Below are 22,377 nucleotides of genomic sequence, written 5' to 3'. Positions count from 1 at the left end.
ACCTTTTCTGAGTGCTCTGTAGTTTGCATGATGGTTTATAGAAAATTGATATGCTTTCAAGTGTGTTAATGTAATGTCTGCTTTTGGTGTAAAATCCACTTTCACCTAGTTTACTAGCTTGAAAAAAGGGATAAATCTTGTCTAAATGAAAATGGTAGCTTTTGGAATTGAGAAAAGGTTTTAAAAGGATGGATTTGAAATAGATGAACGATAAAATCACCTCCCATGCTTTGACATTAGTCCTATGTATATACAAAATGATGGGGTCTAAATTAGCTATTACCACTCAAGAAAGAGATCTTCGGGTCATTGTGGATAGTTCTCTGAAAATATCTACTCACTATGCAGGGGCAATCAAAAAAGCGAACCAAAAGTGAGGAACCATTAGGAAAGGGATTGATAATAAGACAGAAAATGTCATAATGCCTCAATATATAAATCCATGGTACGCCCACATCTTGAATACTGTGTGCAGATCTGGTCGCTCCTTCTGAAAAAAGATATATTAGAATTGGAAAAGGGGCAGAGGAGGACAACAAAAATTACTAGGGGTATGGAACAGCTTCTGTATGAGGAGAGATTTAAAAGACTGGGACTTTTCATCTTGGAAAAGAGACGACTCCGAGGGGATAGGATAGAAGTGTATAAAGTCATGACTGGTGTGGAGAAAGTGAATAAGGAAATGTTATTTACCATTTCACATAACACGAGAACTAGGGGTCACCCAATGAAATTAATAGGCAGCAAGTTTAAAACAAACACAAGGAGTACTTCTTCACACAATGCACAGTCAACCTGTGGAACTCTGTGGTAGCAGATGTTGTGAAGGCCAAAATTATAACAGGGCTCAAAAAAGAGCTAGATAAGTTCATGGAGGATAGGTCCATCAATGGCTATTGGCCAGGATGGTCAGAGTTTGTCTGCTTGTGTTTGCCAGAAGCTGGGAGCGGATGACAGGTGATGGATCACTTGATGATTGCCTGATCTGTTCATTCCCTCTGAAGCACCTGGCATTGGCCACTGTTGGAAGACAGGATACTGGGCTAGATGGAGCATTGGTCTGACCCACTGTGGCTATTCTTATGTTCTACAAGGTCTTACCTTCTAGAATCCATGAATTATCCAAACCAGACTCCCTCTCTGATGCGCATGCTTTTTGTTTGGTGTTTTTGCTTCTGACAAGAATATGAAAGCTATTGACCTTCCAGAGGGGATAAAAGTAAAAGTTAATATTCTTGTCAGACTTCTTTCTTAAGGGACTTGTGATTTTTTTTGGGGAGTGGGAGGAGTTGTGGAAGGTTTTGTGAACTTTTTAGGAGAGTCTGGTTTTTGTGTTTGTGCCAGTTGAGTGAGTTGGACTAGTCTTTTTAGTTATATTTTGCTTTTGAGCATTGACATCTTAACAAAAATGTATTATCACCATTAAACAGACACACACATGTTTGGGCCCCTGTCATTTAAGAACAGAATCATTTCCTTCCTGTTGTACAGGAGTTAGAAGATAACCACAGCACCATTTTTTGCAATTTGAAGCCTTCTCCTCTCTTCCCTCCCCGTCGCCCCAATACATACATTTTTTGTTTTGTAGCTGAAACTGCATGTTTTCTTCATGCAACACACAATTTATGAGACCTTCAAACCAAAGGCTCCAACCACATTATCAGCTGACACCCTCAGTCACATTTCACTACTGGCACAAGTGAGTTCAGACAGGCACAATTTAATTTAAATAATATGCACACAACACATCTGTTCACTTGTGTGCACTTTTCATTAAGCTAACACTTTCTTCTCCCTCACTATAGGGAACAAGTGTCCTTTCACCCTTTCTTCATATTGGGTCAGTGATCATATTAGCTGCAATGATCTACAAGAAATCTGCTGTACAGCTCTTTGAAAAGCATCCTTGCCTGTATATACTTACTTTTGGTTTTGTATCTGCTAAGATAACTAACAAATTGGTGGTAAGTGTCTCGGAGTCGTTGATTCTTTTCCTTTATCTTTGTTATTGTATAAGATGGTCTTTATAGTTTCTCAAAGGTCTACCTTCCCCACAAAGTCAGTTTCCCTGAATTGATGAGCCACACCCTTCCTTCGCTGTATTAAAGTGATTTAATGCAACTTCTGTATATCCCATGAATCTGTAGTGGTTCTAATTGGTAGCTACAACCCACATTTTTCTTGAGAATTTGTCATAGCCCACAAAGGAATGAACCAGCAGCATGTAATTTACATTGCAATAATTTTTGGTGACATTTCATTAAAATATTCTATAAGGATGTCTTGTTAATCAGCTGAAAATATTGGGTCAAAATATATTTTGTGATTTGTTTAGAATACTGTGTCTGTCTCTCTCTCTCTTTTTTTTTTTTAAATAGGTTGCACATATGACCAAAAGTGAAATGCATCTGCATGATACAGCATTCATAGGTCCAGCACTTTTGTTCTTGGACCAGTACTTTAACAGCTTTATTGATGAATATATTGTACTTTGGATTGCCATGGTAAGTAGGTCATTGTATTTTCTGTTTATCAATGATCTTTTTTGCATCTGCTTGTTTGCTCACACTCCCCACATGCATACAGAGTTTGTGCCAGTTGTGCACAGATCACACCCAGTTTTCACCAAGAAGCATGGATTTGGGAACCTTCTTGCCTGAATCAGTTTTAAACAGGGTTCAGGCTAATTTGGCTGAAACATGGTTTGGTTGGGCTTATGGACCCCACTCTGTTTAAACACAGTTTTAAAGCTATGTTGAATGAGCAGTACTCAAAGTCCTAGGTTTAGAACCCATTGGGGAGAAATGTGCTGAGATGTATTTTTGCAGGAACATAATTTCCACACTTTGGGGTGCACCACAGCAAAAACTCTATAACACACAAACCCACCGGTGGAATTCCTGAAATTCATGTAGTGTCAGAGCAATGATAGCTGCCAGGACCAGTCTCACAGAGGAAGTCTTGGCTATATAGCCATGTCTGTCCTTGATTAGAGCATTGAAAACCAAACCAAGTTCAGATCAGGCTGCCACTTTCTAGACAGGTTTCAGAGGAGCAGCCGTGTTAGTCTGTATCCGCAGAAAGAACAGGAGGACTTGTGGCACCTTAGAGACTAACCAATGTATTTGAGCATAAGCCTTCGTGAGCTATTGAATGCATCCGATGAAGTGAGCTGTGGCTCACGAAAGCTTATGCTCAAATACATTGGTTAGTCTCTAAGGTGCCACAAGTCCTCCTGTTCTTTTTACTTTCTAGACAGCCATTCTAAAGCGTGCTGTGCAGGTGTAACATGATTACAGCTGCTTAATCCTGTGAGCAGCTGGGAACTTCTTTCTGTACTAGCTGCAAGTGGTGGAAAAGCCCAGCTATTAGGGAATTACAGTACATTCACTTCATCCTCACTGGGGCGTGTGTTTTTAGTTGGGAGCTTGGTATGTAATAAAGGTTCAACCTGCATAAATTATGATGCTGAAACTTGATCATTCCCATTACAGTGGAACACTTTTAAAATACATTCAAATACAACGTTGTGTACATTTTGTCCCAAAGTAAGATCAGAATTCCACACTTGAAATCATGGGACCTCTTACAAAAACTTTCTACGGTCACTACAATTTTTCTTTTATTGAAATGTAGATTTAAATTCTAAGCTGAAAAATGAAGAATATAGGAATAAACCTTTAGTGGAGGGAGAGAAGGACTCAAGAGAGCAGTCCTTGATGCTTTTAGAGAGACTGTGATAACATGAAGGATAGATGAAACATGGTACATTCATGTCGAGTATAGATAGATCTAACACATGCCATTTTTCCCTTTGCAGATCTTTTCCCTCTTTGATTTGCTCCGCTACTGCATCAGTGTGTGCAATCAGATTGCTTCCCATCTGCGCATCCATGTATTCAGAATCAAGGTCTCTTCTACACATTCAAATCACCATTAGCGACTGGGTGGTTGCTGTGATGAGAAATACGAAACAAGTGTTTTCTATAGGGAAGAATATGAACATATTTAGGAGACTAAGGCAAAAGGAGCAGATAAGAACAAATCTAATTTATTATAATCAACGTTGTATAACTTTTATTCTTTGTTACTGGTAACACTCCTTAACTAGTCTTTGCCTATGAGAGAGTGAATTCCAAGTACTCTCCAGTCAAACATCATGTAGTCAACTTTACTGGTTCTGTGCCCAGGAAAGCATGCAGGGAGTAATGCTTTGTCTTTGTAATTACCTTGAAAACGGAATAAACGATCTATGGTGAATGGATCCCTAACAACTGAAATTTCTAATGTAGTATATTTACAAACTGCAAAAAATGTGCTTTATAATTTTAATATTTCATCATCTTAGTGAAATACTTTAGTGTCCACTTGAAATTTCTTTTACTAAAGAGCTGAGCTTGTAAAACAGAGAGATCCCACTAGCTTGTGTGGCTGAAATAGCTGAAGGGACTTTCAGTCCCGATTGAGGTGGTTTATTTGCTTACATATACTGTTCAACAGTATATTTTAGTGGGACCTTATTGGAGAAGGGGGTGACTATCAGCATGCAATATAGTGTGGTGTCTTTGTCCATTAATTTTTTTTTTAAATAAAAAAGAAAACTTATTTCATAATTTTCTTCAGTGGAAAAACTTTAAAAGCAAATTTTACTGTTACTTTTTTACGTATAGAATTTAAGCAAAAATTTCTTTCTGCTCTTTAATAAATAAGGAAATTCTAAGAGCTACAATTGTCTTTCCATGTGTGTCAGCTGCTTTGTCACACTGGGTTAAGTACTTGGTCTGATGAAGCAAAATCTGAACTGCTGTTTAGAGAGACTTTTATGATGCTTCATGTGTCTACAGTGCCTGTCAACCAAGCATCTCAAAGCACTTTCTTTGCTAATTAGCAAAGCCTTACAGCCCAGCTCCCGAAGCCATAGGCATATTATGCCCATTTTATGTGTGGTACATTGAGGCACAAGGAATCTAAATAACTTCCCAGTAGTTCATATTGGGTCTGGAGTAGGACTACTAAGAGTCTGGATTCTACTTCACTTCTCTAAGTGATAAGCCATACTGCCCCCTTTTAGGTATTAGGAGTTGCACAACCTCAATGTGTCAAATATTTCTCCAGGAATCTCTTCCCATATGATTGCTCTGTCAGAAGTCACATGCTGATCTAAGGGTGTATGTGCTGATGCAGAATTCCAGGACCAAAGCAAGATGTAACCTACTGAAATCAATCTAAACTGAATACTTACACCCCTGCTCATCCGTTGTATCCTGCCATTTAAATACTAAAATGAAAGGCAAAAGCCACTCAAAGGTACATTTGCACTGACTAGTCCATGAGTGGGCTCAGCTCAGAGCCACATCAGTGCATACAGTGAGCTGCCGGTTACTAGCAAGGGCACAGAAGACCCTGATCAAGATAGGAAATTTTAAAGTGCTGCTTACCAACTGCAGTCCCAGAGCCTTAAAATTCCTCTTGTCTAGCTATCTCAGAGACCACTGCTCCCAGTCTGATCCACTGCACCATTTGTGTTTGTCAGGAACAATTAATTGTTAATTAATCTAATGTCTCAAGGATGAGGCTTGAGGGAGTCAACATGAGGCCTTCACTTCTGGAAATACGTCTAAACTAAAGCCTGTCCAGGAAATGCTATAAGATGCACCTTTTCCCAGGCTTTTCACTAACTGGTAGCTCCAGTACCCCTAGTCTTAACTCTAGGAGGAAGATTTCCCATTTCTGCTTGTAAAGCTTCAGCATTACCAGGTGCTGTGGGGAGCTTGCTCCTTGTACTTGAGAAATGTTACTGCTCATAAAGTGTATGCATATAGGTACTGTACAAATTGCCTGTAATAAATGAACTTTGTCCTTATGCATTATGATACTGTCTCTATTTATGTGATTGCAGATTATTATAGATATATGGGCCTAAGGTTGTGGAATTAATTGAGAAACTGAATGAGATTTCTAAGTAAAGTGTATCATACTTCATAAGGCCAAAGAGACCGAATGTTGCAAGTTCAACCTTAAACTTTACCCTTTCTGATGTAGAATACAAGCAAGCACTGGGTGCAGGGCTTCCTGGAACGCATCAGAATAAGTACAAACCTCACTGTCTTGAAAACAAAATGTGACATACGGTGCTTTGAGCTACCCCTAAAAACCACACTACCAGGCAGAAAATTTCCCCTCTATCTAGGGGCCAATGAAACAAAAACATTGGTTGGTTTGTGGGTTTTTTTTAATTTATAAGACATCTCAAACTTATGGCAAAGAGTGTGATACAGAAACTGTGTCTATATACAGTACGTATATAGTCCCCATTTCTGTTGTGTCTGAACACCTCAAAATCTTTAATGATTTTTTTCTCAGAATGCCCCTGAGTGGTAGGGCAGTGCTATTATCTCCATTTTACAGGTGGGGGACTGAGGCACGGGGGAGGATAAGGCCCAGATACTCAAAGGCATTGTGGAGCCTAACTCCCATTGAAACCACTGGGAGCTAGGCACCTAAATGCCTTTCAGGATCTGGAGAGACAAGATGGGTGAGCTAATACTTTTTATTGGACTAACTTCTTTTGGTGAGAGAGACAAGCTTTGGAGCTACACCAAGCTCTTCTTGAGGTCTGGGAAAGGTACTTGTCACAGCTAAATACAAGGTGGAACAGATTGTTTAGCATAAGTAATTGGTCTCACAATATGTGTTACTCAAGGTGAAGTGACCTGTTCATACCGCTTGAGCTAGAGTACTAAAAAAAAAAAAAGGGGGGGTTAACGAGTTACTGATTGTTGTAATAAACCATAAACCCAGTGTCTGTATAAAGACCATGATTTTTAGTGTCTAACAGAGTTATGAATTTAAGCTCATCTGGGTTCTCTGGACATTACACTGATTCCCCACTGCATACTGAATCAAATTCAACTCCAGCCTTAATTTTCAAAGTCTCTCCCTTTCTGATTAGGATTGGCCATAATAACTCTGCTTCTCAGGGACAATATCAACCTTATAGGTTAGATTTACAGGTGCTGAGGACAGAGCCTGACAGAATCATAGATGGCCCATGACTGGAATTCACTCCCACAAGAGAACAGAGTGACCAAAGTCTCACCACATTCAGAAGGAATTATTAGCTCCACCTCTTCAACACCACAGAGACAGGAAAGAGGAGGGGAAAACTACACTTACTTCAGAGAACTGCACAATGAGCTACCCTCAAAATGGCTGCCACCTCCCATTTTCTCTCTCTACTGCCTGACAGCACCTCAACATGAAATGGGAAGATGTGGAGAGAAAGGCAGCTGACAGGCAAGGATGGCAAACGTGGGTAGCTCAATGTGCAGCAAAGCATGGGATGGACTAAGGTCTAAGGTAACTGCCTGACAGCAGAGGGTCACTATCTTCCCTAAGGACAGGGGTAGTCAGTAGGCAGACCAGGGGCCAATCAGGTCCTGGTCCAGGACTGGGGATCTTATGTACTATTGTAATACACCTAATAAATTGTGTACACACCTAGCACAATGGGGTCATGTTCCATGAGAGACTCCTAAGTACTGCAAAGAACAAATGCTCATATCTTTGGTAACATATAACACACACATCTGGGCAATCTCTAGGGTCTAAAGGCGGCAGTCATTTGAGGCATCATTGTGTAAAGTGAAAAACCTGTGTGTATTTTGGGAAAGAGTGCAGCAAGCTCTCCCATCTGTGAAACCATCCCAGCACTTGCAGGAGAGAGGTATCTGGCTTTATCCAGATAGTTCCTTCCCACTGGGGCCAGTCAAAACTGCAGGCAGTACCAGTTTGGACTCTGGCACTATGCTCCCTGTAAGAATGCAATAAAGAAAGGGGAGAGATGGACAAGCATAATTAAGCTCAATGCAGTCTCTAAAAGATGAACTGGAAAAGAGCTTTAAAATTCAGCATCCACAACAGGACAGAAGAGTACAGCTTTTCAGGAACGCATGCACCACTGAATTTTAACAATGCTGTCTCCCTACACTGAGCTGCCGATTTCCCATGTGCCCCAGTATGGCACACATCCCCCCCGAAATGGAGCTAGTGCAAACAAGCAACTTCCCGCCAAACCCCAGTTTGCTCTCCTTCACATGGTCTATTTTAGGCTTCCTGTTCTCATCAACGCCTAAGCCAACAGGTGCCTTTCAGGAAGCCTCATCAAAATCTGCGGAGTCGTTTTTAGCTCATGTAAGTCTGGAACAATGAAGCCATTCGCTATAAAAAGAACATGAAACCACCTTGTCAATGGGAGCCCTTCAGGAATACACATTGGGTAGAACGTCTCAGCTAGAAAATTTAGATTTTTTTTTAATAAGAATTAAAAATATTTCTTACTAATACATTTTATCTCAACAATTATTCTACATTCTTTGCCATTATACAGCAAGCAGATAATCCTCCCTTGATTTCACTCTATTTCTATGTAAGGTCCGTGATTGTCTTCCAGTAGGAACTCCTTGCTCTCCTTTGGCTAAGAACTGCAGTTTGGTCCACGGTGTCAGTTGGCCAGGAAAAAAAAAATCACACCCGTATTTGCTAGCGATATAGAAAAGAGGCTTCTCGTGCAGTCATGCCCTGAGAAAGAAGAGACTGGGAAGGAACTGGCGTTCTGGGTTGACCAGGCATCTCATCGTTCACAGGAGGATGGGCAAGGTTCCAGAGCTGCTCAGAGCCAGCAAAGCACAGGGCGCTCTGCCTTTGAGCGAGATGCTGACCCAGTCTGGACAGAATATTGCTGCAGGAAGATATCTGCCCAAGCCCAGCCGGGCTCCCCTCTTTCGGAACAGTACTTCAGGAATTTGTCCTTTGTTTCTTTTTTTGTTCTTGATATTCAGTTACTTTCTGCTGGAAATACCCTGTGGAAAACAAAAGCTGGGTCAGTTACACACGACACTGGAGTTTCATCAACAGTTGAGGTCATTGGCTGGTTTCTGTTTAACAACAACATGCTGTGGTAGGGATGCAGAAGCAGAGATTAGCCCAGCAAACTCCATAAGAACCAGAGAACCTGAAGATGGAGCTATGGTCATATTCTCCATATACATTATTATTGTACACCAATCGCTATGGGATTTAGGTGCTGAAGGAGGTAGAGAGGCAGGGAACAGAATCCAATGACTCCGGTCAATTTGCATTGGAGGGCACCAGAGCAGCAGCACTGGCTCCAAATCTACCTGCACCTCGAGCAACGATAGGCTGAAGCTGAACCAGCAGGGCAAGCATCACAAATATTGGGGATAAAATGGTACCAGATCCAAACTGAAGGGGATGGGGGAGTGCACTCAGAGAGTGCGGGGGCTCAGAGGTGCAGCTAGCTCAGTAACAGACACATTGTTGAAATTCTTCTTGAAAGTGGCAATAATCATCATCATAATACCCAGGTCTTATACAGCTCATTTTACAGATAGGTAAACTGAGGCACGGAATAGTGATGTGATTTGCCCAAGATCAGCCAGAAATCCAGTGGCAGGGCTAGGAATTAGAACGAAGCTCTCCTGAGACTCAGTCCAGTGCTCCATCTACTAGGCCATGCTGCATTACTTACAGTCCTGAAACAGGATGTGTGTGTGTCAGGGAATACACTGTAGAGAAGAGAATAAGCAAGGAGCGCTTTGCACTAGTCCTTTCCTCCTTGCCCTTTGACTGTATTCAATACAAACGTAGGCCAAGTTCTGGAGTCTGCAATTACCTCCTCCATCCAGGGGCTGCAGTGACGAAGAGACTACTGCAACCGACCCAGGGTGTCTCTGCTGGTGCATTGCAGGCAGAGGTTGCGGGAGAGACTCACTATCACTGCCTGTACCATCTTCTCTAACAGCATCTCTCCCCCTTCCCCGTGGCTGTGTTTTCAGGAGCAGTCACACAAAAACATTTGCACCTCATTTGCACAAGCAAATATGCAAATGAGTCCTGCTCCCTCTAGCCCAAAGAAACCAAAGAGTGGCCTCCAGGGATCCTGATGCTTCCTGAATGCCAGGGCAGTAACAGAAGGGGGAGGAGATGGGGCAATTTACCTTCTTGGATCATCCTGCTCCTTTCCGCTTCCTGGATAAAGAGGGAAAACATCTGAGTCCTCACAAATCTTTTCACAAACTTGCGGCAGGACTTGGAGGTGATGGCTTTGCAGAACGCCTTCTCCTGAAAGGAGCCCTGGCCGCTCTTATTCCACTTGAGGTGTGATGTATAATGGCCAACAGTTTTAACGAAGAATTGCACGAAGGTTTTGGAGACGTGGGCATTCACTTGTTCAGACGCTGAAAAGGGAATAGAAAACGTACCGTTTGGGCATGGGGGCTGGTATTCACACGACCCCCCCATTAACTCAGGACGTGGACACCTCACAATCTGAATGTATTTACACTCACAACCCTTCTGTGAGGCAGGACAGGGCTATCATGGGGGAATGGAAGGACAGATCCTCAGAAGTATTTACACTCCAAATTTCCTTAAAGGATCTGGGCCGAAATGACCCACCCAAGAATCGCCCCGTCTGTGGTGGGGCAGGAACTTGAAGCCTGGTCTCCTGAGTCCCAGGCTAGTGCTCTGACCACTGGGCCATCCCACCTCTCTTCTCCTGTCTGTGCCACAGTCTGGGGCATTCCAAGGTCCGGGACGTTTTCCATTCAAAAGCAGCTGTAACACCTGAATGGTGCTAAATTGTGTGACTCCCAAACCCAGCCATGGCAAGGGAGAAAAGCCAGGAGGTTCCATTCGCTAAGGAGCCGACAGGAGTATAAACTGAACTGTCCCAATGTGGTATTCAATTGCCCAGTCCAATGGATAATTACTGCTGACCTCCATACTTGGACTTCTTATAACACTTGGCTTCCAAGGAACTCCGAGCATTGTATACACATTCAAGGAATTGCGTCTACCACCTTAAAATGTGAAGTACACCAGCCTACCGAGATGCTAGATGGAGGGCCTCATTGCACGCTGACCTAATTCACATGCTGTGTTCATGTCAGAAGCAATGGCCATCTCCTTCACACATTAAAATCCAATTTCCTGGTGTTAAATCATTAAGGAGAGTTGTGACAGCCACTAGCAAGTGGTACTGCCCTTCACAGGCTGTTCTGGATGGAGGACTCCACCTGTTTGATTAGCACGTATACACTGTAGTGGAAGAAGGGAGTCTAGCTGTCCAGATCTCCCAGATCCAGATTTCACTGAGGGATATTCAGGGTCACTGGCTTTCTGTTTTGTCAAGATAAAGCTATCAAGAGCCTTCTGGATTTTTTGCTCCCCTCCCTATTGATGGATTATTTCTCTTCCCTGACTGGTCTCCACAATCCTACATGGTTGTGGAATTTAGGGAGGAAGATGCTCAGCTCAGAATATGGCCACTACAAGAACTGGCAGGGGATGGTACTAGTCTGAAAATGACTTGGTAAAAATCCCTCGTTTATTGCGTTCCAGTGACTCCAGATCACACGTGCTCGCACAACAGCTAGAAAGGCTATGGGTTTTTTTAAATCTCTATATAACACCCAGCCCTGCAAACTCAGCCTGGCGTCTGAGAGTCACGCTGGGCTCTGTCCATTTCGCTCATCCCCACCAATAACGAAGACCGGAATTTAGTATCGTCTGCTAGAATCAAGCTCCTTCTCCTGGAACTGCGCTAGCTCTGTGGAGCTAACAATAAAAAGGGTCTATTTTTGTCAATGAAGTCAGCAGGTCCGACTCTGCTGCACACACAAAGAAATCGGTATAACCATTGGGGCTTCTCTGACCACGGCTGCACTTTAGTTTTCATGCAGAGCAGAAACAGTGTACTATGCCTGCTAGCTGGGGATGGGGAATAAAGCAGAGCACTTCCCAACCTGCAGAACCAGAGCACCGCTGAAATGCAGGTGAAATGCAGCCACCTCTGGAGTGGGGAGCTGCAGCTAATCAGAGCATATCACATTGAACAACAGGTGGGGGAAGCGAAAGGTTGGGTAAGGACCACAAAGTAAACCCCAATCATAGCTAAGTGCCTTGGGATCCTTGACAGTTCTGTGCTGGTCTTTCGAGTGTTGCTTTGAAGACACCCCGGGGCAGATCCTGAGCTGGTGGGAGATGTCACAGCTCCACTAAAGTCAATGTGGAGAGGAAGCCAATGGAGTGATAATTTTACACCAGCTGAGGACTTGCCCCACACTCCATAAGCTGCACAAACCTCAGTCTCTTTCTACCTCTGAAGCGGGAAGGGCTAAGGTGGGACCCAGGGACCCTGGCTATTCCAGTCCAGCTGCTTAGACCACTGAGCTATTCTCTTCGCATGCATGTGAGTCTAAAGCATACACAACACTAGAGATGGTTTGGCTGGAACTGAGAGGGCAGTGTAGGAAATTAGGTCCTGGGTTCTTAGCCCACTTGCCCCAGGATGGCTGGTTAGCCCGGGACGCCGGCAGTCATTTTGTGGGGGCATTCACAGGTACTCCACCGTGCGCACCCCAAAGAAAGAGCTCTCTGCCTACTCTGTATGTTGTTGTTGCTGTTGTGCGTCTTTAAAGAAGTCAGCATCTCGGTCTGCAGCTTGGCCGGTAAGATGTCTCCTTCGTCGCAAACCTGAAAGAGGATGTTCTGATGTTAGCACAGCCAGCTTTTGCAAACCAGGGAAGCCTGAGACGGGGGCTTTTACTGGGAAGAAGGTTTTGAAGCATCAGAGAGGATTCTAGCTCGGCGAACCACTTTCTGAGTGTACCTGCAGGCCCAAAGCATTCTGGAATGAACACATCTCCCCCCACCAGATCCCCTGTGACCCATTCTTTAATGCAGCCATGCAGTCTGCATTACCATAGTCTTGGTGGGGCTCACTAGCTACCGCCAGAAGCTATTGCCTATCAATTTTTATCCCAAAGGATGTTGGAGAGACACCTTCTGCAGGGTTAATTGACACCTCTGTCTCTGACACAGCCTCTCCTCCGCCACCCGTAACGAGAAAGAGACAACACAACAGTCTGAGAAATTAATTTTGCACTGAACTCCCATTGGTCTCTCCCTGCAGGGCCGTGCCCGGGTGTTTTGAAACCAGGAACGCTAACGTTACAGTGTGCTCTGTAATTTCGGGCAAGAGGCCCTGCCCCCCTGAGCCTGCAGAGTGCAAATAATAAGTGACAGGTGGGAAGGAGTGAGTGACAGCTACTGAAAAGCCAGGATTAAGGACCCTACAGTGGCTCAGTAATACTGGTCAAGCAACGAACAAGCACCTGCGTCTAGCGATCGCATGAGGGACAGTCTAAATTGCACCAGGGACACCTACCGATCTTAAGAACTTCCCTTCGCACAGGTCAACCAGCAGCACCTAAAACCAACAGACAGGATGCAGTGTTAGCCAGGCTGCATTGCAAGGCCGCTTCTGAGCAGCAGCGAGTTAAGAGAATGTATTTCAAGAGCAGTCTTCTGTGCCCCAAGTCCATTTGAAAAGCTCTGAGCTGCACCTGATGATGAACTGCTCTAGGTCATTGCAATGGAAAAGGCTTCTCCACCCCTCCAAACTTCCTGCCTGGTGAAAGAGGAGCACCAGTGCCTGGCCTGGGGGAACGAATGGACCTGGGACATGGAAAGGAGATTTGGAGCCTTTCACCTCTAGAATCAGTCACTGGGTCCAATCCAGCCCAGACTGAAAGTGGTTCCTGTCCGGTGTCTCTTGGGACGCCCACATGAGATGAGTTCAGGAGTCTCAGCCCACATCCCCATCGGGAGAGGGCCACAGCCCCACAACTGCCCCATTGTTAGTGCTCCCAGCAGAAGGCCAAGGAGCGCACGGTCCTGGAAACTCTGGCAGTGTCTACACTAGTTTTCTAAGATGTGTGCTCACCTCCCATGAGCTATGAGCAGTGAGACGCTTAGGGCAATGCTGGCTACAGGTTAGCTGAGGGCAAGGAATGCCCCCTTTGTCCCAGGGAATCTGGGCTGAGGCCCTTGCCCAGCTAGTGGGTAGGAGATGATATCAGCATCCCATCTGGCCTAGGGAACAGCTTGGGTGTTACCCTAGGAGCAGGCTGGAGTCCGCTCTTGTTTCCTTCTGGGCCCTTCTCCTGAGGCTGGGATGGAGACAAAATCAGGGCCTCCTACCAGGGCTGGGTTTCCAATTAGGCACAGTAGGCACGTGCCTAGGGACGCCTTGCTTCTCTCAAACAGTGTGCAACACGGAGGTCAGCTGTAGTCGGGAGTGGGGGGGCACGCTGAAGATGCTGTGCCCAGGGGCGCGTAAGTTGTAAATCCGGCCCTGCCTGCTACCACGTGGAGATAACAATCAAGGGGCACGAACAGGCAAACATTCATCTTCAAGCCCGTCTGCGGCATGGGAACAGAGACCCCCTCAGACAGTACCTCCTCCATCGGCTGATCGAGAACCTGCTCTAGGCAGCGCTTCTGGACTCCAACCATGAAGGGCGTGGGGCAACAGACGGTATCGATCAGACATTCCGGAACCACGGGGATGTAGGTGTGTGCCCAGGAGAAGGGGTAGAGAAGAGCTGCCACGGCATGGATGCACTGGGACAGGACGCTGCCGAATAAATAAGGGTTCTGATTAGTAAATGAATTTGGCAAGTAGCTGGCCAGCAGGTTAGGCCTTGGGTGAGACTTTCAGGAGCACCTGAGTGACACAGGAGCCAAAGTCTAAGTCACTTCCAAGGAGAGACAGGCTCCTAAACAGGTGGGTGCTGTTTTTCATAGATTATAAAGGCAGAAGGGACCATTGTGATCATCTGGCCTGACCTCCTGCATAGCACGGGCCAGAGAACATCCCTGAACTTATTCCTGTTCCAACGACAGCAGATCTTTTAGAAAAAACATCCCATCTTGATTTAAAATTTTCCAGTGATGGAGAACACACCATGGCCTTTGGTAAACTGTTCCCATGATTCATAATCCTTGCTGTTAAAAAATATGAACTTTATTCCTAATCTGAATTTGTCTTGCTTCAATTTCCAGCCATTGGCTCTTGTCTCTTAGATTGAAGAGCCCAGTATCAAAGTTTTGTTTCCCTTATAGATACTGCTTAAGACTGATCAAATCACCCCTTCATCTTCTCTTGGTTAAGCTAAATAGATTGAGCTCCTGCAGCTCAATTTTACCCGCCTATGTTGGCTGTTTTTGGGAAGTCTTCCTCCCCTTGGCACATGGCAGTGTTACCAACTCTCAGGATTTCATCACACATCAATATGTGATGTTCTTCTTAAATCCCCAGTTCCTGGAGTCAGGTGATTACATCAGAATCTCAGCTTTCTTTAATGAAGAAATCGAAAGAAAAGTAAGTTTCTAGCTCTGTGGTTGCGGAGAAAAGTTTGAATACGTGTCCCTTAGGGCTCAAAAACCAGAAGAAAAAACTCCCACATAGGTATTTTTTTTAAAAATACCATGATTTTGGGGGCCAAAACCTCACAGGTTTTGAACCCTTGGAGTTGGCCCTGCTGCCGGTGTTGCCCCACCAATGCTCTGAGTGGCAGGGCACCGCGATCCGGGGTGCCTCCAGATTTGCCTTTTTGGTACAAAAAGTTTCCCCAACTAGAAAACAATAAATTGAATTTCAGACTAAACTCCCCTAGAGAGAAGAGGAAACCCCCTGTCCTCAGCAGGGGGCCCAACAAGCTGCACTGCCATCAGCCCACACAACTAGCCTTCCCCTACCCCTTAGCACAAGCTGCAGGTTGGCTTTGCCACCTGGGAGGGTCATTCTCTTTCACTCTAACACAAAACCCTAACAGTGACCTCAGCAGAGTTAAGGCAAAATAACCTCCCAAATGCAGGGAATGGGGGACGGTCATATATACTGATCCGTTGACACAAAAGCTGCTAAGTTTCCGAGTTAATAATAATCATACCTAGCTCTTTTCATCAGTAGCTCTCAAAAGGAGGACAGGCTCATTATCCCCATTTTGCAGATGGGAAAATAGGCACCGGCTCTGTGGGTGCTCCAGGGCTGGAGCACCCACGGGAAAAAATTAGTGGGGGCTCTGCACCCACCGGCAGCCAATCTCCCCCCTCCTTCTCCCCTCGCCGAGCGTGCCGTGTCCCCACTCCTCCACCTCCCTCCCAGCGCTTCCCGCCCCCCCGCCACCTAACAGCTCTTTGACGGCAGTTAGGACTTTCCAGGATGGAGCGGGAGGAGTGGGGATGCAGCATTCTCAGGGGAGGAGGTGGAGAAGAGGCAGGGCAGGGGCGGGGACTTGGGGGAAGGGGGTGGAATGGGGGCGGGGCTGGGGTGGGAAAAGGCAGGGCAGGGGTGGGGCCAGATGTGGGGCTGGGGCACGGGCAGGGGTTGAGCACCCACCAGGCAGTGGGGAAGTCAGCGCCTATGGATGGGGAAACTGAGGCTTGGGGAGGGAGCATGACTTGCCCCAGGTCACCCAGCAGGCCAGCGGCAGAGCTGGGAACAGACCCTAAGTCTCCCAAGTCCTGGTCTGGTGCTCTCCCTGCACAGCGTGAGTCTGAGGAAGCTGGGGTGTGAATTGCTTTTCGGTATATGTTGGAAGTGGAAGCCTTGGGGAGTGCGATATCGACAGCATTGTGGTTGAAAGGAGTGCACAAGTCTTCCCCCTTCACTCCTTATTTCAATGCTTTTAAGGCTTAACCCTCACTAGACAAAGTTATCGTTTGCTAATTTTATAGAGAGGATCCTTCCGCAGGGCGGTCAGTGTGTGTCGTTTTCTTCCAAGGGTCTGAAGAGTGAAAGTCTCTGGTGGCTGGGATCAAATCAGAGACTCCTTCCTGCTGATGAGTCGGAATGAGGAAATCCGAGAGGGAGAGGAGAGATTTGAATCGACGGGCTGTCTGACGAGGAGTGAGCATAACCTTTACGCTCTGCTGATGTTAGCATGAGAGGGTGACTTTCCTGGCTACCTGCCTCCTTGGGCTTGTCAGCTTAGTGAGGATTAACCCTTTGGGCTCAATTGGGAACAGACTCCAGCTGACTTGTTAGTCTATCATACATAATAATACCACCTTGCTCTTATCTAGCACTGTTCATCCACGGAGCACTCTGCAAAGGAGGTCCTTTTACAGATGGGGAAACTGAGGCACAGAAGGGCATGTAACTCGGCCAAGGCCATGCAGCAGGCCAGTGGCAGAGCCAGGGATAGAACCCAGTCTCCTGAATCCCAGACCAGTGCTCTGTCCACTAGATCAGACTTCCATGCCTCATGAGCAGTCTGAGGTCAGTGACCCTTTGCTTGCTCAGACTCCTCAGGGTCCGCTCCCAGAGTGGAAGGTTCTCAGCTTCTCTCTCCTCCCCTGCACCTGGAATTAATTTATTCTGATTTTATCTCCTGAACTGGATGGGGCACAAAAAATTAATCACCACTTACTGCACTGTGGGGATGGGGAGGGTGCCCTCAGCCAGCCCCAACTACACCTACCCTGGGGCCGAGATACACGGAGTAGCAGACTTCAGGACACGTCATTCGACACTTGCATCTGCGTCTGCCCCCTTACGAAGGGGGAGTGGAACCGAGGGCACCTGCAAGCTGCATTCCAGGGCTGGGCGAGCTGCATGTGACTGGTACTTACGAGTTGAGAGAATCATAGGACTGGAAAGGACCTCGCGAGGTCATCTAGTCCAGTCCCCTGCACTCATGGCAGGATTAAGTATTATCTAGCCCATCCCTGACAGGTGTTCGTCTAACCTGCTCTTACAAATCTCCAATGATGGAGATTCCACAACCTCCCTAGGGAATTTATTCCAGGCCTTCACCACTCCGACAGTTAGGAAGTTTTTCCTAATGTCCAACCTAAACGGCCCTTGCTGCAATCTAAGCCCATTGCTTCATGTCCTAGCCTCAGCGGTTAAGAAGAACAATTTTTCTCCTTCCTTGTAACAACCTTGTATGTACTTGAAAACTGCTTTCATGTCCCCTCTCAGTCTTCTCTTTGCCAGACTAAACAAACCCAATTTTTTTCAATCTTCCCTCATAGGTCATGTTTTCTAGACCTTTAATCATTTTTGTTGCTCTTTGCTGGACTCTCTCCAATTTGTCCACATCCTTCCTGAAATGTGGCGCCCAGAACTGGACACAATACTCCAGCTGAGGCCTAATCAGCGCGGCGTACAGTGGAAGAATTAGTTGTAGCTCTCTGAAGCTCCCAGAACTAGCTCTCTGGTTAAGTGCAGGGCGCTCACCTGAGCTCCTCTGCCACGAAGATAATCCGTCGCTCCAGAACCGCAGAGGCAAAGAGCCAAAGGATGTTTTCCGGACTGAGATGCTGCAGAAGGGCCTGAAACTCCACGTGTTCCAGCCAAGAGTCCAGGGGCCGCGTGAGTTCAATGAGCTGATGGGAAGCAGAGGGGACACGAGTGAGCTAACAAGTCACTAATTAATTCTATTAAAAGCACCATGCAGAAGGTCTCAGACATGCTGGGCTGGGCCCTACCTGCTTCCGTATGGCGGAGGAAGGAGGCAGGAAAGGAGTGTCATGCGTGCGGGGGGGTGTCATGCGAGATCTTTGCAATATTACAATTAGTTAGGATTACTTTTTGGTAGTGCCCAGCATGGGCCAGGCACTGTCCTGCCCAGAGTTCATCGATCTAACAGACCAAGAGTGGGGGAAACTGGTGCACCAAATAAGAGCGTGGCCGAGGCAATAAGTGACCCTACTTAACCGTGTCCTCTCTGGGGATGTGCCTCGATGCAAACCCCGAGCACAGATAGGCACGGCCTCTGTTTACTGGTGGAGATGACTCCAGCTTGACAGCGGGATAAGATCGTGACAGGCAAGCCATAGCTTTCCTGGTGTGTACCATATAGCTATGCCCCAGACTAGAATCGGCACAAGTTCCCAGCGGGGACCAGTCCTCCACTTCAAAGCTGCTTTACCAACACCATGAATTCATAGGTAATCCCCAATTACCAGCAATCACCAGGAGTTCTCATCAGCCCCCAGCAGCCTTGCGGAGCTTCTCATGAAGGGCTCTCCGAGTGCAGGGTGGGAGAAAGTGCAGAGACATTGGTAGGAGGAGCCCAGATATCTGGGTGTCATGTCTGGCCTGCCCTGGTTTTGATGGAGGATATTTTAGGCCTTGTCTACACACATACTTGCACTGGTTTAACTAGACCAGTTTACAAAGCACACCCTTAGTTAACCAGGAACAAACTAGTATGTACACCAGGCCTTAAGGGGGTTGTTTTGTGAGCCTCACTGAACCGGGTGGGTGGTGTTGAATCTTTAACAAAGATATCCTTTCTCCCAAGTGTTCATTAGGCATTGGAGTGTATAAATTCTAGGGCCAGAAGGAACTACTCTGATCACCTAGTCTGAGCTTCTACATGATGCCAGCCAGAGAATTTCCCCCAGCGATTCCTGCACTGAGGCCAGTAACCTGTGACTGAGCTGGAGTGAGACACCTAATCTGGATGTTGAGACTCCACGGGATGATGTCACAATAACCTTCCTGGTTGAAAATTTGCATCCCAGTTCCAGCGGTAATTTTTCTGACTTCCAGCAGTTGGACACTGATCTGCCTCTGTCCGCTAGCATCGATTCCTGTACTAGCTTTGTCCCATGCAGGTATCTATGCAGCACCATCTCGTTGCCTCTTACACATCTCTTCCAAATGGCCACATCAAGCAGCATCGAGACGGCCACAAAAGGAGAGGTAATGGAGTGCTGCAATCCCTGTACTTAGTGGCCATTTGGAATGCCTGTTTCCAGACACTCCTACCCTTCTCTACATCTTTTCCTGTTAGGCTGGTTAGACCTCATTCCAGCCCAGGTGAGCCCTTACAACTAATTGGTGTCATTATATTACGTAAAAAGAACAGGAGGACTTGTGGCACCTTAGAGACTAACCAATTTATTTGAGCATGAGCTTTCGTGAGCTACAAATAAATTGGTTAGTCTCTAAGGTGCCACAAGTACTCCTTTTCTTTTTGCGAATACAGACTAACACGGCTGTTACTCTGAAACCTGTCATTATATTACGTGCCTTTGCCAGTCAGGTGAAGCCAAACCTCTCGCCAGCCTCAAAAGCTGAGCCCTGGATTACTGATCCAGGAGAAGCCCCAGGCATTCGGAACAACCTCCCACCACTCAAAGTGGAGGACCTTACTTAGACCTTAGTCCAGCCCGGGCTTTGCTGCACATTGGGCTACCCACAGGTCTCCATCACCCTCTCTCTCCCACGCACTGCCAGCTCCCAGCCTCGCCTTCCCTAGCAGCGGCTCCCTTCTCCACTGGCAAGGCTGGATAAGCCGCCACGCTGACGCTTTTGAAGAAAATGCTCCCATCTCTGCAGTGCTGCCAGCAGCCAATGCATGAAGCAATAGGCCAAGTCTTTACACAATCTTACCCTTCTTGCTGCAGCATCACAAGAGATTTCATAACCCAGGAAGTTGGCAGAGCAGAACCTGTGCCAAGCCGGCTCCTGCTCTCAGTTACACCCAGCACCCAATGTGCAATGGGACGAGGTGGCTGCAATGCCCCATTCCAAAACAACTGCTGCATCAGTGCACTGCAGTCAAACCTCTCAGGTCAAAAATAGGAATGCGTTGTCTGCAGGAGGCAATGCACTCAGCTCAGCCCCCCTTCAAAGCAGAGCAAGTCCCAGTTTGCACCTGTGTTACATCAGCAGCCCCCACCCCAGTGCAGAGGAGGCCTAAAGGCTTGTCTCCATTGCAGGGCTTGCACTGACAGGACTGAATTGTACAATTGCAAACTCCTAAAGCAAAGCCAATGGTACGGAATTAAGCTAACAACAGGCACCAGTAAGGCTGAAACTGATCCCCATGCATCTGTATTAGGGTTTGTTACGGTTTAACTAGATAGGTTTCAGAGTAGCCGCCGGGTTAGTCTGTATTCGCACAAAGAAAAGGAGGACTTGTGGCACCTTAGAGACTAACAAATTTATTTGAGCATAAGTTTTCGATGAAGTGAAACTCACTTCAGCTCACTTCATCAAAAGCTTATGCTCAAATAAATTTCTTAGTCTCTAAGGCACCACAAGTCCTCCTTTTCTTTTAACTAGATAGATATCTAAAATCATAGAATATCAGGGTTGGAAGGGACCTCAAGAGGTCATCTGGGCCAACCCTCTGCTCAAAGCAGGACCAAGCCCCAGTTTTTGTCCCAGATCCCTAAATGGCCCCCTCAAGGATTGAACATTTAGCAGGCCAATGCTCAAACCACTGAGCTATCCACCCCCCCCCCATCTTTTTGTTAAATGGGCACAATTGTCTACTATAAACCCAGTGTCTTGTCTCTAGCCCTGTCAGCTGAGAAGAGCAGATGCAAAGCAGTCTCTGCACTCAGCATGAAACAATAGCTCCAGGAGAGGTGTGAATGGCTGCCATTCAACAAAGGGAGGTGTGAATGAAAGTGATTAAAAAGGCCATGCTGTTAACTCTTTCACTGCTGTATTTGAGCATGAGCTTTCGTGAGCTACAGCTCACTTCACCACGGTATGCATCCGATGAAGTGAGCTGTAGCTCACGAAAGCTCATGCTCAAATAAATTGGTTAGTCTCCAAGGTGCCACAAGTCCTCCTTTTCTTTTTGCGAATACAGACTAACACGGCTGTTACTCTGAAATCTTTCACTGCTGTTTTTGTAGAAACCTTGAGCTAACTGCTTCCCTGTTGCTGAGCACAGTGAGTGTCACTTCTTAGCAAGGGCGGCTGCTGGAGAAGGAGCACTTCAACCCACCCCACATTTAAAATCCTCGCCGCTCTGATCAAATGGGGGAGTGAAAGAGGCCAGGCTTCTGCTTCCTTGTCCCCGAAAGCCCAAGCTTTCGCTGACTCAGCAACCAAACAACTCAAATTAGGAGTGGTCAGTATAAAATTGTGAGCACACTGAAAAATCCGGACACACAGTCAAATCAACTAAGTGTAATACAACTTTCAGTAACACAAGGGATCCTGCACGGATTGTATGGGACTGCAGAGGTAGGGGAAACAGTGCAGGCTCCTAGGGGCAGTGTCATGTAGTTCCAGGGACCTGGGATACACTGTTGCAATTCCACTGAAACCAGTTTTAATCCAGATTCACACTGGTGTCTCCAAAATCAGCCTCACGTCCTTCGACCTGACGCCAAACTCCCCAGCTCCTAACCTGGCAGGGTTTTCCCTGTCACTGATGACAATTGCTTACAAATCATTTCTTCGCACAGCTGACTCGGCCACGCCACCCTTGTCTGCACCCGGCATGATTTTGCTCCCCTTTCCCACCATTCAGTCCAATTCTCCACGCCCCAACCGTGGGCCCCCTGCCACATCTGCTTTCTCCCCCCAGCTCTCATGCTGCTAGGCGTCACTTCTCTCCCCTGGTTGCCTGTTAGAGCCGAGCCCCCCAAAGCATGCTTGGGAGCAGAGTGAGCTGTTCTAGGTGGCACTGGACTTCTAGCTCTGGCTGACATGAAAGGATGCCCAGCACCTCTGGAAATCAGGCC

At 46.4% G+C, this 22,377-nt stretch overlaps 2 protein-coding genes across 9 annotated transcripts in view; one reads left to right on the top strand and one right to left on the bottom strand.

Moving 5' to 3' along the window:
• CEPT1 (choline/ethanolamine phosphotransferase 1) overlaps positions 1 to 7,413 on the top strand; it is a 78,875-nt gene extending 71,462 nt beyond the window's left edge. For 7 of the 8 annotated variants that reach the window (XM_073319812.2, XM_073319813.2, XM_073319809.2 and 4 more), the window contains 3 exons: positions 1,806 to 1,964; positions 2,379 to 2,504; positions 3,821 to 7,410. In XM_073319812.2, coding sequence (XP_073175913.1) covers positions 1,806 to 1,964; positions 2,379 to 2,504; positions 3,821 to 3,940 — 405 coding nt within the window. In that variant the 3' untranslated portion in view covers positions 3,941 to 7,410. Of the gene's footprint in view, positions 1 to 1,805; positions 1,965 to 2,378; positions 2,505 to 3,820 lie in introns of all 8 variants that reach the window. The other variant, XM_073319819.2, reaches the window with a different exon arrangement.
• An 875-nt stretch (positions 7,414 to 8,288) lies between these two features.
• Positions 8,289 to 22,377, bottom strand: part of DENND2D (DENN domain containing 2D) — a 29,582-nt gene continuing 15,493 nt past the window's right edge. Inside the window, exons 7-12 of the mRNA XM_073319808.2 lie at positions 18,116 to 18,264; positions 14,326 to 14,503; positions 13,253 to 13,294; positions 12,468 to 12,558; positions 10,020 to 10,259; positions 8,289 to 8,861 (exon numbers count right to left, since the gene is read on the bottom strand). Of these exons, the coding sequence (XP_073175909.1) occupies positions 8,797 to 8,861; positions 10,020 to 10,259; positions 12,468 to 12,558; positions 13,253 to 13,294; positions 14,326 to 14,503; positions 18,116 to 18,264 (765 nt within the window). The 3' untranslated portion in view covers positions 8,289 to 8,796. The remainder of the gene's footprint in view (positions 8,862 to 10,019; positions 10,260 to 12,467; positions 12,559 to 13,252; positions 13,295 to 14,325; positions 14,504 to 18,115; positions 18,265 to 22,377) is intronic.

The sequence above is a fragment of the Lepidochelys kempii genome, chromosome 21 (genome assembly GCF_965140285.1).
Source record: "Lepidochelys kempii isolate rLepKem1 chromosome 21, rLepKem1.hap1, whole genome shotgun sequence".
NCBI lineage: Eukaryota > Metazoa > Chordata > Testudines > Cheloniidae > Lepidochelys > Lepidochelys kempii.
This window is presented reverse-complemented; position numbering and strand designations above follow the sequence as displayed.